The sequence below is a fragment of the Chiloscyllium plagiosum genome, unplaced genomic scaffold (genome assembly GCF_037043375.1).
Source record: "Chiloscyllium plagiosum isolate Xiang-an unplaced genomic scaffold, Cpla_swu_hap1 HiC_scaffold_45, whole genome shotgun sequence".
In the NCBI taxonomy this organism is placed as follows: Eukaryota; Metazoa; Chordata; class Chondrichthyes; order Orectolobiformes; family Hemiscylliidae; genus Chiloscyllium; species Chiloscyllium plagiosum.
The window spans coordinates 35,557,303-35,572,676 of record NW_028270183.1 but is presented as its reverse complement, the minus strand read 5'-3'; the positions used below and the strand labels follow the sequence as shown (position 1 = coordinate 35,572,676).

The 15,374-nt window shown below is 43.2% G+C and overlaps 1 protein-coding gene across 6 annotated transcripts in view; it reads right to left on the bottom strand.

Moving 5' to 3' along the window:
* Positions 1-15,374, bottom strand: part of LOC122552159 (CD209 antigen-like protein C) — a 284,890-nt gene that overhangs the window by 13,357 nt on the left and 256,159 nt on the right. For 5 of the 6 annotated variants that reach the window (XM_087983484.1, XM_087983486.1, XM_087983482.1 and 2 more), the window contains 2 exons: positions 10,722-10,834; positions 4,409-5,355 (listed from right to left, as the gene is read on the bottom strand). In XM_087983484.1, coding sequence (XP_087839610.1) covers positions 5,070-5,355; positions 10,722-10,834 — 399 coding nt within the window. In that variant the 3' untranslated portion in view covers positions 4,409-5,069. Of the gene's footprint in view, positions 1-4,408; positions 5,356-10,721; positions 10,835-15,374 lie in introns of those variants that run through there. The other variant, XM_087983487.1, reaches the window with a different exon arrangement.

Genomic DNA, 15,374 nt, shown 5'->3' with positions numbered 1-15,374 from the left:
TGCTTTTCCTCCCTGTGATTCAGACAGCCCTCCACCACATCACTTCCATTCCCTGTTCCACTGCTTTAACAACTCCCCACCCCAAACGCAATAAAGACAGACTCCCCCTTGTCCTCACCTACCACCCCACCAGTGTCCGCATCCAACGCATCATTCTTAAACATTTCCGCCCACCCCAACTAGACCCCATCACCAAGAACATCTTCCCCTCCCCATCCCTCTCTGCCTGCTGCAAGGACAGACAGACCTTGGTTTGTGCCACTCTCCCCACCAACCATCCTGAACCCTCAGGTACCTTTATCTGCAACCGGAAAAGATGCAAAACGTGTTGGTACAGCACCCCCTTCATCTCCATCCAGGGCCCCAGATAGCCCTTCCAGGTGAGACAGAGGTTCACCTGCCTCTCTTCCAACCTAGTTTACTGCATCAGGTGCTCCTGATTTGGTCCTCTCTACATTGGGAAGACCAAATGTAAACTTAGGGAACGGTTCACCGAGCATCGCAGCCAAACTCGCAGGGGCCAACCTGACCTCCCAGTCACTGCCTATTTAATTTCCCCTTCCCATTCCTTCTCCAATTTCAAATAACCTTCATTCTAATCCAACAACTTCATTCCTCCCACTGACCAACCAGGTTGTACCCTGTACCTGTCGTCACCTCACCCCACTTCACCGCTCTGCCCCCACCACCCCCTTTATCTGCAGCTCCCAATGCATCCACCCCCAGTCCTGAAGAAGGGTTACACCCAATACTTCAACTTCTCCACCTCCTGACTCTGCCTGGCTCGCTGTGTCCATCCAGTCTCCTGTCTGTCTGCTGAATTTCCCCAGCATGCTTTGTTGAGATCAGGTTGAAGTTCTGTCAGCCCACCACATCCAGACGTGAATGGTAGTGGACAATTAAACAACTCACTGGAAGAGGAGGCTCCACAAATACCCCTATCTTCTGTGATGGAAGAGTCCAATACATCAGTGCAAAAGATAAGTCTGAAGCATTTGCAGCATTATTCAGCCAGAAATAGAGTGGATAATCCATCTTGGTCACCTGCAGTGGACCCTAGCATCAGAGATGCCAGTCAGGAGAACCAAGATGGCGGCGACCTAGCAAGTCTGAGTCTGTAGTGCTCTGCCCAAGACTCAGGAAAAATGGGCTTCCCACCTCCACCTGCCAAACCATTCAAAACAAGTTTTATTCAACACATTTAATCATTTTGCATCAAACTTGAGTAGTTTGGTGCTTTGCCAAACTGACTAAGGGAAAGAATGCCCGCAGCTCGTAGCAGGCAAGAACCCCTCCCCCCCCCCCCTCACCCCCCCCCCCCCACCCCCCCAGCTGCAGCAGAGACGTCCACAGCTGCCCCGGGGGACTTACCTACGTTGGCGAGCCTTGTTGCAGTAATTATCAAGCTGGAAGAGAAGATCGACGTCTTCATGGAGGAGTCCAGAAGCAGGTGGCAGTCGCTCTCGGTCGCACTGCAAAAGCACGACCGAGATATTGAAAAGATCGAACACCGAGTTGGAGGGGCGGAGCTAAAGGCCGTGACCTCTAAAGCTGCTGTGGAACCAGCCATGGGTCGAGTCCGGACTCTTGAACAGCAAGTCCAGGCCTTAGAAGATCACGTCGATGACCTCGAGAATCGGGGTCACCGAAAAAATATTCATTTGCTGGGCCTTCCCGAACGGGAAATGGAAGGCCAGCTTGCAGTGTTTCTGGAGCAGTGGCTCCCTTAGATGTTGAAGCTGGAGGCTGGATCAGGCCAGGTGCGGGTAGAGTGGACCCACCGGATTGCTATACGCAGGCCCAGATCGGACCAGCGCCCCCACCCGGTCCGGTTCCGGCTTCAGTGCTACAGAGAGAAGCAAAAGCTCTTGGAAGCCTCCAGGTCCCTTGAGAAAGATCCCCAGGCCATGACATATAAGGGATCTAGGATTATGCTGTTTCAGGATTTCTCCCCAGCTTTGGTCCGCAAGAGGAGGGCGTTTGATGAAACGAAGAAGTGTCTAAGGGACTTACACATCCGGTACTCCTCGCGCTACCCAGCAACGCTGCGTTTTAACCACAAAGGATCCGTCTATAACCTCAGATCACCGGAGAAGGCCAAGGAGTTTTTGGACTCTCTTAAATAGATTGTAAGAATTAACCCGTGTGGCTAATGATGCTGTTCTGCTCCCCCCCCCCCACCCCGGTTTACCCTTTTTTTCCCTTATTTCCTTTATTGTTTAATATCATTTCTGGGGGGTGGGGCTTATTTATTCTCCACTATGCGATTTGCTTTTTCTTTATAGGCCGGGCGGTTTAGTTGATTCAGGTGAGGGGGGTGGGGGCGTTTGCTTTGTCCTATGTTATTTCTTTCTTTTAAAGCGGGGTTTTTACTCTTTTTTTGTGTTATTATACTTAGTTATTACCTGCTGAGACTGTAACTTTATAGTTTTATATGTTTATACGTGGTATTATCTTTACTAAATGTATCCAGGTGTTCGTATGGGTGGGGGGGGGGGGGTGGGGGGGGGTAGGGTACTCACCGTTAACTTTAGCTTTATAGTACACTTTAATTTTTCTATTTTATTATGGGGTGCCTGGGTCGAGGGTGGGGCGCTAGTTGGGAGAGGATACGATGGGTTTTCAAATAGGAAGTGATGTCCCCTGGAAGCAAGGGGGAAAATCTCCTCTTAAGTATGTTTTTTATAATTTAGAAATAGTTTTTTACTATATTGGCGTGAGTGTGTTAAAGAATCTCTATTTTTGTGAATTTTCTATGGTCTATGCTCAGGGTGCTTTAGATGGGGTTCTTCCTCCTGGGGGTCTCAGACTTGCCTGGAGGATTATGGTTAGTCATTCGATTAAATGGTGCACCTGGAATGTCAAGGGGAGTAATTCGCCAATCAAAAGGAAGAAAATGCTATCAAACCTCAAAAAAGAAAGGGTTGATATAGCTCTCTTACAGGAGATACATTTACTGGATAAAGAGCATTTGAAATTACAACAGGGTGGATTTGATCAGGCCTTCTTTTCATCTTTCAGTTCAAAAAGTAGGGGAGTAGTCATTCTCATTCGGAAGAATCTCCCTTTCAAAATCTTAAGTCAGATAAAAGATGAATCTGGACGGTACATACTGATTAAAGCCCTTGTAAATGGAGAGGAATATGGGATTTTGAATCTTTATTGTCCCCGGCACATCCTTTCAAATTCATAATGGAAGCATTTTCCAAACTGATGGTTTTCGGGGTTCGCTACACAATTATAGGGGGAGATTTTAATTGCATCATGGACCCGGAGATAGACAGGATACCCAAGAGTACTGTGGGTAGATCCCCCGGATCCAGGCAATTGGCAGGTTTGAATAAAGAGCCAGGATTAGTAGATGTGTGGAGATGCCTCCACCCGCAAGGCAGAGATTTCTCTTTTTATTCTAATCCGCAGAAGTGTCACACTAGAATTGATACGTTTTTTGGCCCTTCGACCTTTTTGAATTCCATATTATCCTGCAAAATAGGTAATATAACAATTTCTGATCACGCTGCAGTGTATGTGGAAATCAAGGCTAGGAACAATGAAACGGCCCCCCGACATTGGAGAATGCATTCTTTCTTCATGAAGGATAGTAAATTCGTAAAATATTTCTCTCAAGAATTCAAAACCTTTTTGGAAATTAATTCAGGTACGGCTCGTAACCCCGTTGGTGATGTGGGAGAGCATTAAGGCTTATGTACGAGGTCTGATCATTTCATACTCGGAGACCCAGGAAAACCAAAAGGGAGAACAACGGCGTCTACTTGAGGCTCGCTTAAAGGCAGCTGAGACAGCGTACGTTGATAGGCCCTCTGTTGCTAAATTACAAAGGGTTATGGCCCTTTGGACAGCCCTGAATACCGCGCTTACCCAAACGGCAAAGAGGGAAATATTATTTGCAAAGCAAAGATTATATGAATATGGCAATAAGCCTGGGTAGATACCTAACGTTTCTCGCAAGTAATAAAAAGGCCCCTCAAGCTATCGCGTCCATCAGGGAAAGTGCTGGTACTCTGACTCTGATCATAAAAGGATCAACTCAATCTTCAGAAAGTTTTACTTTGTATAAATCGTAGGATTGTGAAGATAGAGCCAAGAAGATGGAGTCCTTTTTTAAAAGCCTGGCCTTTCCGGACTTAATCCCGGAACAGGTGTCGATCCCCTAACAACCCAGGAAGTACTTGACGCAATCAGGCAGCTTCAGAGCGGTAAAAAACCTATTCCAGATGGATTTCAGGTTGAATTCTACAAAGGGTTTACAGGAGTACTAGCTGGTCCACTTATGGACGTGTACAACTACTCATATAGTCAGGATTTGGCGATGCCGGTGTTGGACTGGGGTGTACAAAGTTGAAAATTACACAACACCAGGTTAGAGTCCAACAGGTTTAATTGGAAGCACACTAGCTTTCGGAGTGTTGCTTCTTCATCAGGTGATAGTGGAGGACACAATTCTAAGGCACAGAATTTATAGCAAAAATTTACAGTGTGATGTAACTGAAATTATACATTGAAAAATACCTCGATTGTCTGATGAGTCTTTCAACTGTATGAATACCATGATAGTTTCACTTCTTTCATGTGTAAATCACAAAACCTTTTTTTAAAAGTTGCATTCTCAGGTTAGCTGTTAATAATGGCGATAGCTAGACAATGATCTATGCCATCAATCTATGATTGATTCTAATCTAAAAAGTGAGAAACAGAGTTTTCCATGAATTCATGCAGTTTTTGAGCAAAGTACAATGTAACTCTGCAAATACAAATTCACCCCACAAAATATATGTGTGCATGTGGGTCTTTGTCTGTATGCGTGTGTCTGGGGTGGGGGGGTTGTGAGTGTCTGTGAGAGAGAGTGTATATGTGTGTGCATGAGTGTGGAGTTGTCTAAGTCTCTGAGAGGATGCCTGTGTGGGTGTGGGAGTGTGTGTGTCTGTAAGGGTATGTGTGAGTGTCTGTGTGCATGTCTGTGTATATGTGTGTCCGTGTGTGTGTGAGAGAGTGTGTGTGTGTGTGTGTGTGTAGGAGTGTCTGTGTGTGTGTGTATAGTGCAATGGTGATCACCTGTAATGTGACATGAACCCAAGGTCCCAGTTGAGGCCCTCCCTATGGGTACCGAACTTAGCTATCAGCCTCTGCTCGGCCACTTTTCGCTGCTGCCTGTCCCGAAGTCCGCCTTGGAGGATGGTCACCCGAAGGTCCGAGGCTGAATGTCCTGGACCACTGAAGTGTTCCCCAACTGGGAGGGAACCCTCCTGTCTGTTGACTGTTGTGTGGTGCCCATTCATCCGTTGTCGTAGCCTTTGCTCAGTTTCCCCAATGTACCATGCCTCAGGGCATCCTTGCCTGCAACGTATAAGATAGACAATATTGGCTGAGTCACATGAGTACCTGCCATGTACATGGTGGGAGGTGTCCCCATGTGTAATGGTGGTATCTATGTCCACACTTTGGCACGTCTTGCAGTGCCTACCGTGACAGGGTTGTATGGAGTTGTCCTGAGATCCGGGCAGTTTGCTACGAACAACGATCTGTTTGAGGTTTGGCGGTTGTTTAAAGGCAAGTAGTGGAGGTGTGGGGAAAGTCTTGGTGAGGTGCTCATCCTCATTGATAATGTGTTTGCAGGTCACGAAGAACATGGCGTAGGTTTTCAGCTCCTGGGAAATACTGAACAACGAAGGATACCCTGTCAGTTGCAGCTCATGTCTGTCTCCTGAGGAGGTCATTACAGTTCCTTGCTGTGGCACGTCGGAACTGGCGGTCGATGAGTTGGGCATCATACCCCGTTCTTGTGAGGGCATCCCTGAGTACTTCCAGGTGCCCGTCCCGTTCCTCCACATGTGAACAGATCTGCTGTATGCGTAGGGTTTGTCCATAGGGGCAGAGTTACATTGTAGTTTGTTCAAAAACTGCATGAATTCATGGAAAACTCTGTTATCTCACTTTTTAAATTAGAATCAATCTAAACACTATGGCATAGACAGAGAACATAGGGGGCTAACACCTTCAACATATTGTCGAGCTAACACCCATTGTTACAGCTAACCTGAGAATGCAACTTCTAAAAAAAGGTTTTGTGATTTACACATGAAAGAAGTGAAACTATCATGGTATTTGAACAGATGAAAGACTCAACAGACAATCGAAGTATTTTTCAATGTATAATTTCAGTTACATCACACTGTAAATTTTTGCAATAAGTTCTGTGCCTTAGAATTGTGTCCTCCACTATCACCTGATGAAGGAGCGTCGCTCCGAAAGCTAGTGTGCTTCCAATTAAACCTGGTGTTGTGTGATTTTTAACTTCATATAGTCAGGGCTGCCTCCCGCCTTCGTTGAGAGAAGCGAATATTTCTCTCATTCTCAAAAAAGGATAGGACCCAGAAGATTGCGCATCATACAGACCAATATCCTGGCTAAATGTAGATTTTAAAATTCTTTTTAAAACATTAGCATTGAGGCTGGAGAGGGTATTGCTATATATCATAAAAAAGGATCCGACGGGGTTTATCAAGGGCCGTAGATCATCTAATAATATTAGAAGGGTTTTGAATGTGATTCAAGTCTGTCATCAGGAAAAAGTACTGGGAATAGTAGTCTCATTGGACGCAGAGAAGGCATTGGACAGGGTTGAATGGTCATACCTGTTCTATACACTGGAAAGGTTTGGTGTTGGAAAGGTATTTGCTAAATGGGTCTCAACATTGTATAATGACCCCAAAGCAGCCATGATCACTAATGGTTTAGGCTCAGATAGCTTCAGTGTGGGTCAGGGATGTCCTCCCTCACCGTTACTATTCACGCTAACAATTGAGCCACTAGTGGAAGCTGACCCTAATATAACGGCCCCAAGGGTTGGCATGGGTAAACATAAAATTACCCTTTATGCAGATGATGTTCTCCTTTTTCTCAGTAATCCTTTGATGTCCGTGCCCCGCCTGATCCAAGATTATTAATTTATTTAGTGCACTCTCAGGTTACAAAATTAATTTCTCAAAATCGGAAGCCATGCCGATGGGTGTCCTCGCTAGTATGTCCCACTTATTGGACGGATCTTATTTTCCCTTTCAGTGGTCTCTTATTCTTATAATTAGGTATTCCTATCACCCCAGTATTTGGCCAGCTATACAAGGTCAATTTTATGCATCTACTGAAAAGAATAAAGCAGGACCTTCAAAGTTGGGGGGATATTCCAATTTCCTGGCTAGGTAGAATAGCTCTAATTAAAAAGAATGTCCTGCCCCGTCTCTTATACCCTATGAGAATGCTCCCGGTGATCCTGCCGAGGCCGGCATTGCACAAATTGTAAGGTTGGCTTGGTTCTTTCATCTGGAATCATAGACGGCCCCTCATTAAGTTAAAGAAGCTACAGCTTCCACAGGCAAGGGGAGGGCTGGATTTTCCAGACTTAGGAAATATCAGCTGAGTTCTCTAGTAAGCTACATAGCCGATTGGGTCTCGTCTGATCCGCAATCACTCTGGCTGGACATCGAGACTTCTCAAGCAAAGTGTCCTCTTATTAACCTCTTATTTTTAATAAGATGAAAGTCATTATGGAGCATTGTAAGAACCTTATAGTATTAAACACAATTAAAGCTTGGAAGATAATGTGGCAAAACGAGGGTAATTCACATAAAACCTCCCCTTATACTCCTATAGTGTGGGCATGGGGTTTTCAACCGGGGCTCACAGATGCCTCATTCAAATCCTGGAGATCCAGGGGTATCTCCTGTTTAGGGGATCTGTTTGATGAGGGGGTCATGATGTCTTTTGAACAGCTGCACCAGAAATTTGGACTACCTAATCGAGACCTCTTTCGATACTTTCAAATTCGAGATTACATACAGAAGAAGACTACATTATTAGATAGCCTTTATAAATCAGATAGGGAATGAAGTGTGTTGTGGCCAATGGGTTTACCCTCGGTCAGCACTCTCTATCATTTATTACATAACGAAGTTTCGGAAGACATGAATGATTACTTAGAACATGGGATCAGGAATTGGGGTTGGAAATATCCACAGAAATGAGGGACGACATCTGGGAAAGTGCCAGAAAAATCTCCATCTATAATAGAACCCAAGCCATTCAGTTAAAAATACTCCATAGGACTCATATAGCACCGGAACAACTGGCAGAATTTAGGGCAGGAGCATCTCCAGTGTGCCCCAAATGTAAAATAGAGGTGGGCACTCTCACACACTGCTTATGGACATGTCGTAAGATCCGTAAATACTGGGTCAGTGTAGCAAATGCTTTGACAGAATTCTTGGGAGCGGAAATTAAAGTAGATCCAGTATCTCTTCTCCTGGGCTTTTCGAGCTTGCCTTCCCTGGATGTGCACGGGAGGAAATTATTTTCAATTCTCTCCTTTTGTGCAAGGAAAAATATCTTAGTAAACCGCGTAGCTGAGGGCCCTCCAGGACTTTCGAATTGGTATTCGAATTTGGTCATGGAATGTATTCCCCTTGACTTCCTTACAAATATGGTGCTCCAAAAAACTAAATTATTTTATAAAATATGGCAGCCCTTCCTGAATTATATAGATACAGATATTTCAGCCATTTTGTCAAGGGCTTTCATCTAGTTGTGGCAGTGGTTCTGGCTGGTCCGGGGAACCTTGGGGGAAGGAATCCTGCATGAATATGGGTTTTATTATGACTTGATGTTAATTTGTTCTGAGCATGCACTTCACTATTTAATTACTATGTTATCCTTTTTTTTCTCGAGTAATGTAATATATTTTATTATACACTCTGGTTAGTTATAGGTTAGATTAGTAGTTAGTTGAGTTTTGTTTTCTCTTTTTTTTTCTTTATCTCTTCTTTTTGTTTGTTAGGTTTTGGTTATTATTTATTTAATATTTAATTGTATATTAATGTTTGTATTTGTGTGCATTATTTTGTAAGTTTGTAAAAACATGTTAAATTTTCAATAAAATTATCTATTAAAAGAAAAGAGATGCCAGTCTTGTGCCAATGATTCACTCTACCTGAGATCAAGGAATGATGTGAGGCACTGGACACTGCAAAGACTATAGGCCCTAACATTCTGGCATCAGTATTGGAGACTTGTGCTGCAGAACTTGCCACTCCACAAGCCAAGCACTTCCAGTGCAACAACAAATATGGCTTCCAGTTGCAATAATTGTCTGCCAGAAAAAAATGATGTTTGGTCAATAGCATTTTGTTTTAGTCATCTAATGCAAAAGTTATTTAAAAATATGAATTTTAAAGTATCACCTCAGCTAATCACTGATTTTCAAAGTTTTCAAGTCATTATTGATGTCTACAAACATTACTACAATATCTAATCTTCCATCGATCATCTTCAAGTGAGTGGATGGTTTAAATATCCATTTCTTATTTTCTCCCTCCCTGTTATCCAAAACAAACATTTGCTCTGTATCATTTCAAACACCTAAATGCTGCTTCCTGCTCTGACAGTGAGCATGAAGACAGTCAAGATGCACTGTCACTCAGTCTGACAAAAACAACCACCAGGTCAGAGATAGATACTGTGAGCAATTTAAAAGGTACAAGAGAATTAGGATCTGCAAACGTTGAGCATTGCTGTCAGGTCTGAGAGAATGGAAATCTCAGTTGCCAGCTCACCAGAAGGTGGGTTTACCCTCTGCTATGGCTGTAGAAGATGCAGAAGACAACTTCAATGCCCAGGCTATACAGGAAGAGTGATGGGTATGCACTTTAAAGTGCTCAGGGAATTGAGAATCTTGCCAGAAGGTCTGCATCCAAATTTCAAGGTGCACTGAAGAATCTGGTACTAACTTGGCACAGGGCTTTGTGCAGAGATTGGACCCCATTCCTGTCAGCAAAGTTTGGATGGTCACCTTCATTAATAAATGTGTGGAATTAAACAGGGTCCAGAATCCTTACAACAAATGCACCATTGTTGCAATATCTTCGTGGGGGAGTAGAAGTAAGACTGATGCTATCCCTCTTAATACCAGTATGTAATGCAATTTCAGCAAAGCTCGGGAAAAAGCTATTCTCTATCAAGAGTGCTCCCTTATAAGCTCTGCCATTGTGGTACCTGTTGAAAATAGCTACTTTTATTCTTCCCTTCCTCTTCAAGCAACTTGTCATGCTCTGCATGGCCTCTCCTCACTGTCCCAGTCATTCTCAATGTGAGGAATAAACATTCCTCAGGCAGCACTGGAAGTAACTGGTTTATGAACAAATCCTTCAGTCACCAAAATAAAATTAGCTAAATTACTCCTTATACTCTATTAAAACATTTAAAAAGTCGAGAAATGCTCTGGAAAATACACAGAATTGTAGCAATGCGCTGAATAAATATTCCAGCAACTGACCTGTAACTAGTTGTTGGTCTTTTTAAAGAACACTGCTGGGAGGTGCTGCATGCCACTGAGGGTGTGCTCAGATGTGGGAGTTTGAGGTTGGAGGTTAGAGGTCTGGATGAGTTACATCAAGGTCTGCCTGCTTGAAACAAAGCTGGTGTACACTGATGTGTGTGTACACACACCAGAGATGTCATTTTGCAACTTAAAGGGATCTTATAATGCCCTTTAGACAGCTCCTGTCCTGCCAGGCTTCACTTCATTTATCTCTAAATTAATTTTCCAGCCTAACGAAATAGCTGAAGCTCAACATCAAAACACATTCAGCTTTTTGTTTTGTGTCTAGTGTCCCAAATATTGTCCAAAATGTACAATCAGAAAATGAGCTCACATTACAGAGGAAGTGTAGTTTGTTCCATCCACCCAGCGCCAATCACCTTCAGAGTCAGAATCAGTGAGTCCAATCCAGTGATCTTTGTTTTGGAGCCACTTTTTTACAAACGCCTGCCAAGAAAATAAGAGAGTTGTTACAGGGAATGGAATAAAGCAACTTGCTGGTAATGGTAATGACAAGTTCTTTACTTCACAATCTTCCATCTGAGGCCTTAACCCGTTTATTTCAAACTAGCTTTGCTCCCTCTGAAACAGCTGTGATTACCGTAATTGTTTCTGTGAACAATTCAGTACTTTTTTCTTTTTATTCTATTTTCTATTCATTCAACGCACGTGGGTAGTAATTGTTGATCATCCCTAATTGCTGGTGGTGAGTCGCCTTCGAGAATGGTAGCAGTCTAAGGGGAGTGGTTTAAACGATTTTAACCAAGCAAGTGTGAAGGAACATCGATACAGCTCCAAGTCAGGACGGTGTGTTTCTTGGAGAGGAATTTGCCTGTGATAGCCCTGAAAATTTCACAGGTTTGGAAGATGCTGTTGAAGCAGCCTTGGTGAGTATGATGTTAGATACTGTTCCCACTGTGCAGTGTTGACGGTTGACTGCTGAAAGTGGTGATGTGATGTCGATCAACAACAACAAAGGCCACTTTGTCCTGGATGGTGTCAAGATTCTTGAGCACTGTTGGAGCTGCATTCATCCAGATGGTGGGGAATATTCCATCACACTCCTGACTTGTGCCTTGTAGAGAGTCTTTGGGGAGTGAGGAGGTGAGTTATTTGCTGCAGGATTCATAAAGTCATCAAGCAAAGAAATAGGCCTTTTGGCCCACCATTTCTATGCTGACCAAGAAGCATAAAACTATGCTTATTCCATTTTCTCTGCACTCTGTCCATAGCCTACCACGCCCTGGTCCTGAAGGGCTCATCCAGGTGTTTCTTACATGTTGCAACAGTATCTATGTTCACCACCTCTTCAGGCAGCATGCTCCAAATTTCTATCACCCTCCAGGTGAAAAATCTTTTTTTAAAACCCCTCTTAATGACTTAGTCCTCACCTTAAACTTATGCCCTCTGGGCTTAATCAAGTCTGCATGGGGAAAAATTCCCCTGTCTATGCCTCTTACAATTTTGTAAAGAGCCTTATAACTGGGATTTTCAATCCCCCAGGCAACATCCCGTTAAATCTCCTCTGCACTATCTCCAGTGCTATCATGTTGTTCCAATAGTGTGGTGATCAGAATTGCACATGGTATCGCATCTATGGACTAACTAAAGTGTTATAAAGTTGTAGTAAGACTTTCTTCCTCCTGTATTCTCTGCCTCAGCTAAAATGAAAGCAAGCATCCCATATGTCATCTTCACTACCCTGTCTACCTGTGCTGACACTTTCAGGGATCTATGTGCTGAGAAACAAAGGTCCCTTTGTTTCTCAGTACTTCCCAGGGACTTACCATTCACTGTGTGTACGTTTCCTTGAGTAGACTTTCCAAAATGGAATATCTTACACTTATCAAGGTTAAATTCCATTTGCCATTGCTCTGTCCAATTTACCAACTGATCAGTATTAGGCTGTAGCCTGAGACTATCCTCCTCACTGTCAACATAACAACAATTATAGTGGCATCTGCAAACTAATTATACTTTCTATAATCACATCCAAGTCATTAACGTACATAATAAACAGCAAGGATTGATATAAACCACATTTTCTGCACAACTTTTAATCAAGATAATTAGCCACCTTTTCAAAAAAGCTCAAGTTAAGTCTAACCATTTGGATACAGAACTGGATCGAAGGTAGAAGACAGAGGGTGGTGGTGGGGGGTTGCTTTTCAGAATGGAATCCCATGACCAGTGGTGTGCCACAAGGATCGGAGCTGGGTCCACTGCTTTTCATGATTTGGATGTAAACATAGGAGGTATAGCGAGTAAGTTTGAAGATGACACCAAAATTGGGGGTGTACTGAGCTAGGAATGATTTGGAGGTGCCAGTGTTCGACTGGGGTGGACAAAGTAAAAAAAAAAATCACATAACAAAAGGATTCTGGGTAATCCAAGATGGAGGATGAGAAAAATTTCTGGCTGTAACAGTGGCTCCTTTTTTTGAGGTATTTTCGGTGTTGGAGGTGATTTCTGTTTTATGTGCTTTTGCATTGTTTTAAACTTTGGGGAAAAAAAAGTCAAAACAACAGCAGTTTTAAAAGGGAGAAGAACAGACAAAGGAAGCACATGGTGAGGACAGTGCAGGAGAGAGAGAGAGAGAAAGAACTTGCACAGTTACTGCCTTTACTGTTTTTGAATTCATGTATCACTGGACATCAGAGTGAATCGGGGAAAATTAACAAACAGTGAATTTCACAACTAATCTTGGAGGAACCTGTTTGGGCAAAGTTCACAACACAGAATCAGATAAGTTAGTCGTTGTTTTAAGTCTATCCAATAGAAAGGCTGCAGTAGTGAGTAGAGTGGGTTCTTTCTTGATTATATGTCTTTGGAGATAAGTCTCTTGATTAAACTTAAAATATAAGCCATAACTATTAATTTAACCTGGGGCAGTGTTTTGTAGAGGAATAAGATGGTGTTACTTTCTAGGTCTGTAGATTGTGAAGGAGCAAAAATGGCCTTTGCAGTGATATGTACTTCTTGTCAGATGTGAAAGTTTAAAGAGAGTTTAAGGGTTACTGCGGATCATATCTGCCATAAATGTTGTTGGATGCGGATCTTACCAGATCGAATGGATCGGTTGGAGAGACAGTTAGAAACAATGAGGAACTTGCAACAGCAACAGTACGTGATGGATGGCAGTTATAGGAAGGGGGGAAAGTCTCAGATAGAGTCGCATAGATGGGTTAACTCCAGGAAGGGTAAGAGAGGTCGGCACCTAGGGCAGGAGTCTTTTGTGGATATACCCATTTCAAACAGGTATGCTGTTTTGGAAAATGTGATGGATTGTCAGGGGAACGTAGCACAAACAGCCAAGTTTCTGGTATTGAGACTGGCTCTAATGTAACGTTGGTTTCCAAGCGATCAATTGTGTTAGGGGATTCTGTAGTCCGAGGTACAGACAGACGTTTCTGTGGCCAGCAGAGAAAAAGCAGAATGATATGTTGTTTCCCTGGTGCCAGGATCAAGGATGTCTCAGAGAGGCTGCAGAATGTTCTCACGGGGGAGAGGGGCCAGCAGGAGGTCATTGTCCACATTGGAACCAACGATATAGGAAGGGAAAAGGTTGAGATTCTGAAGGGAGATTATAGAGAGTTAGGGAGTTATTTAAAAAGGCCCTCAAGGGTAGTAATATCTGGATTACTCCCAGTGCTATGAGCGAGTGAGGGCAGGAATAGGAGGATAGAGCAGATGAATGCATGGCTGAGGGGCTGGTGTATGGGAGAAGGATTCACATTTTTGGATCATTGGAATCTCTTTTTGGGTAGAAGTGACCTGTACAAGAAGGACGGATTGCATCTAATTTGGAAGGGGACTAATATACTGGCAGGGAAATTTGCTAGAACTGCTTTGGAGGATTTAAACTAGTAAGGTGGGGGGGGGGGGGGGGGGGGGGGGGTGGGACCCAGGGAGATAGTGAGGAAAATAGATCAATCTGAGACTATAACAGTTGAGAACAGAAGTGAGTCAAACAGTCAGGGCAGGCAGGGACAAGGTAGGACTAATAAATTAAATTGCATTTATTTCAATGCAAGAGGCATAACAGGGAAGGCAGATGAACTCAGGGCATGGTTAGGAACATGGGACTGGGATATCATAGCAATTCCAGAAACATGGCTCAGGGATGGACAAGACTGGCAGCTTAATATTCTAGGATACAAATGCTACAGGAAGGATAGAAAGGGAGGCAAGAGAGGAGGGGGAGTGACATTTTTGATAAGGGATAGCATTTCAGCTGTGCTGAGGGAGGATATTCCCAGAAATACATCCAGGGAAGTTATTTGGGTGGAACTGAGAAATAAGAAAGGGATGATCACCTTTTTAGGATTGTCTTATAGATCCCCCAATAGTCAGAGGGAAATTGAGAAACAAACTTATAAGGAGTTCTCACCTATCTGTAAGAATAATAGGGTAGTTATGGTAGGGGATTTTAACTTTCCAAACATAGACAGGGACTGCCATAGAGGTAAAGGTTTAGATGGAGAGGAATTTCTTAAGTGCGTACAAGACAATTTTCTGATTCAGTATGTGGATGTACCTACTAGAGAAGGTGCAAAACTTGATCTATTCTTGGGAAATAAGGTAGGGCAGGTGACTAAGGTGTCAGTGGGGAAGCTCGTTGGAGCCAGCGACCATAATTTTATTCATTTTAAAATAGTGAGGGAAAAGGATAGACCAGATCTAAAAGTTGAAGTTCTAAATTGGAGAAAGGCCAATTTTGATGGTATTAGGCAAGAACTTTCGAAAGCTAATTGGAGGCAGATGTTCGCAGGTAAAGGGACAGCTGGAAAATGGGAAGCCTTCAGAAATGAGATAACAAGAATCCAGAGAAAATATATTCCTGTCAGGGTGAAAGGAAAGGCTGGTAGATATAGGGAATGCTAAATGACTAAAGAAATTGAGGGTTTGGTTAAGAAAAAGAAGGAAGCATATATCAGCTATAGATTAGATTAGATTATTTACAGTATGGAAACAGGCCCTTCGGCCC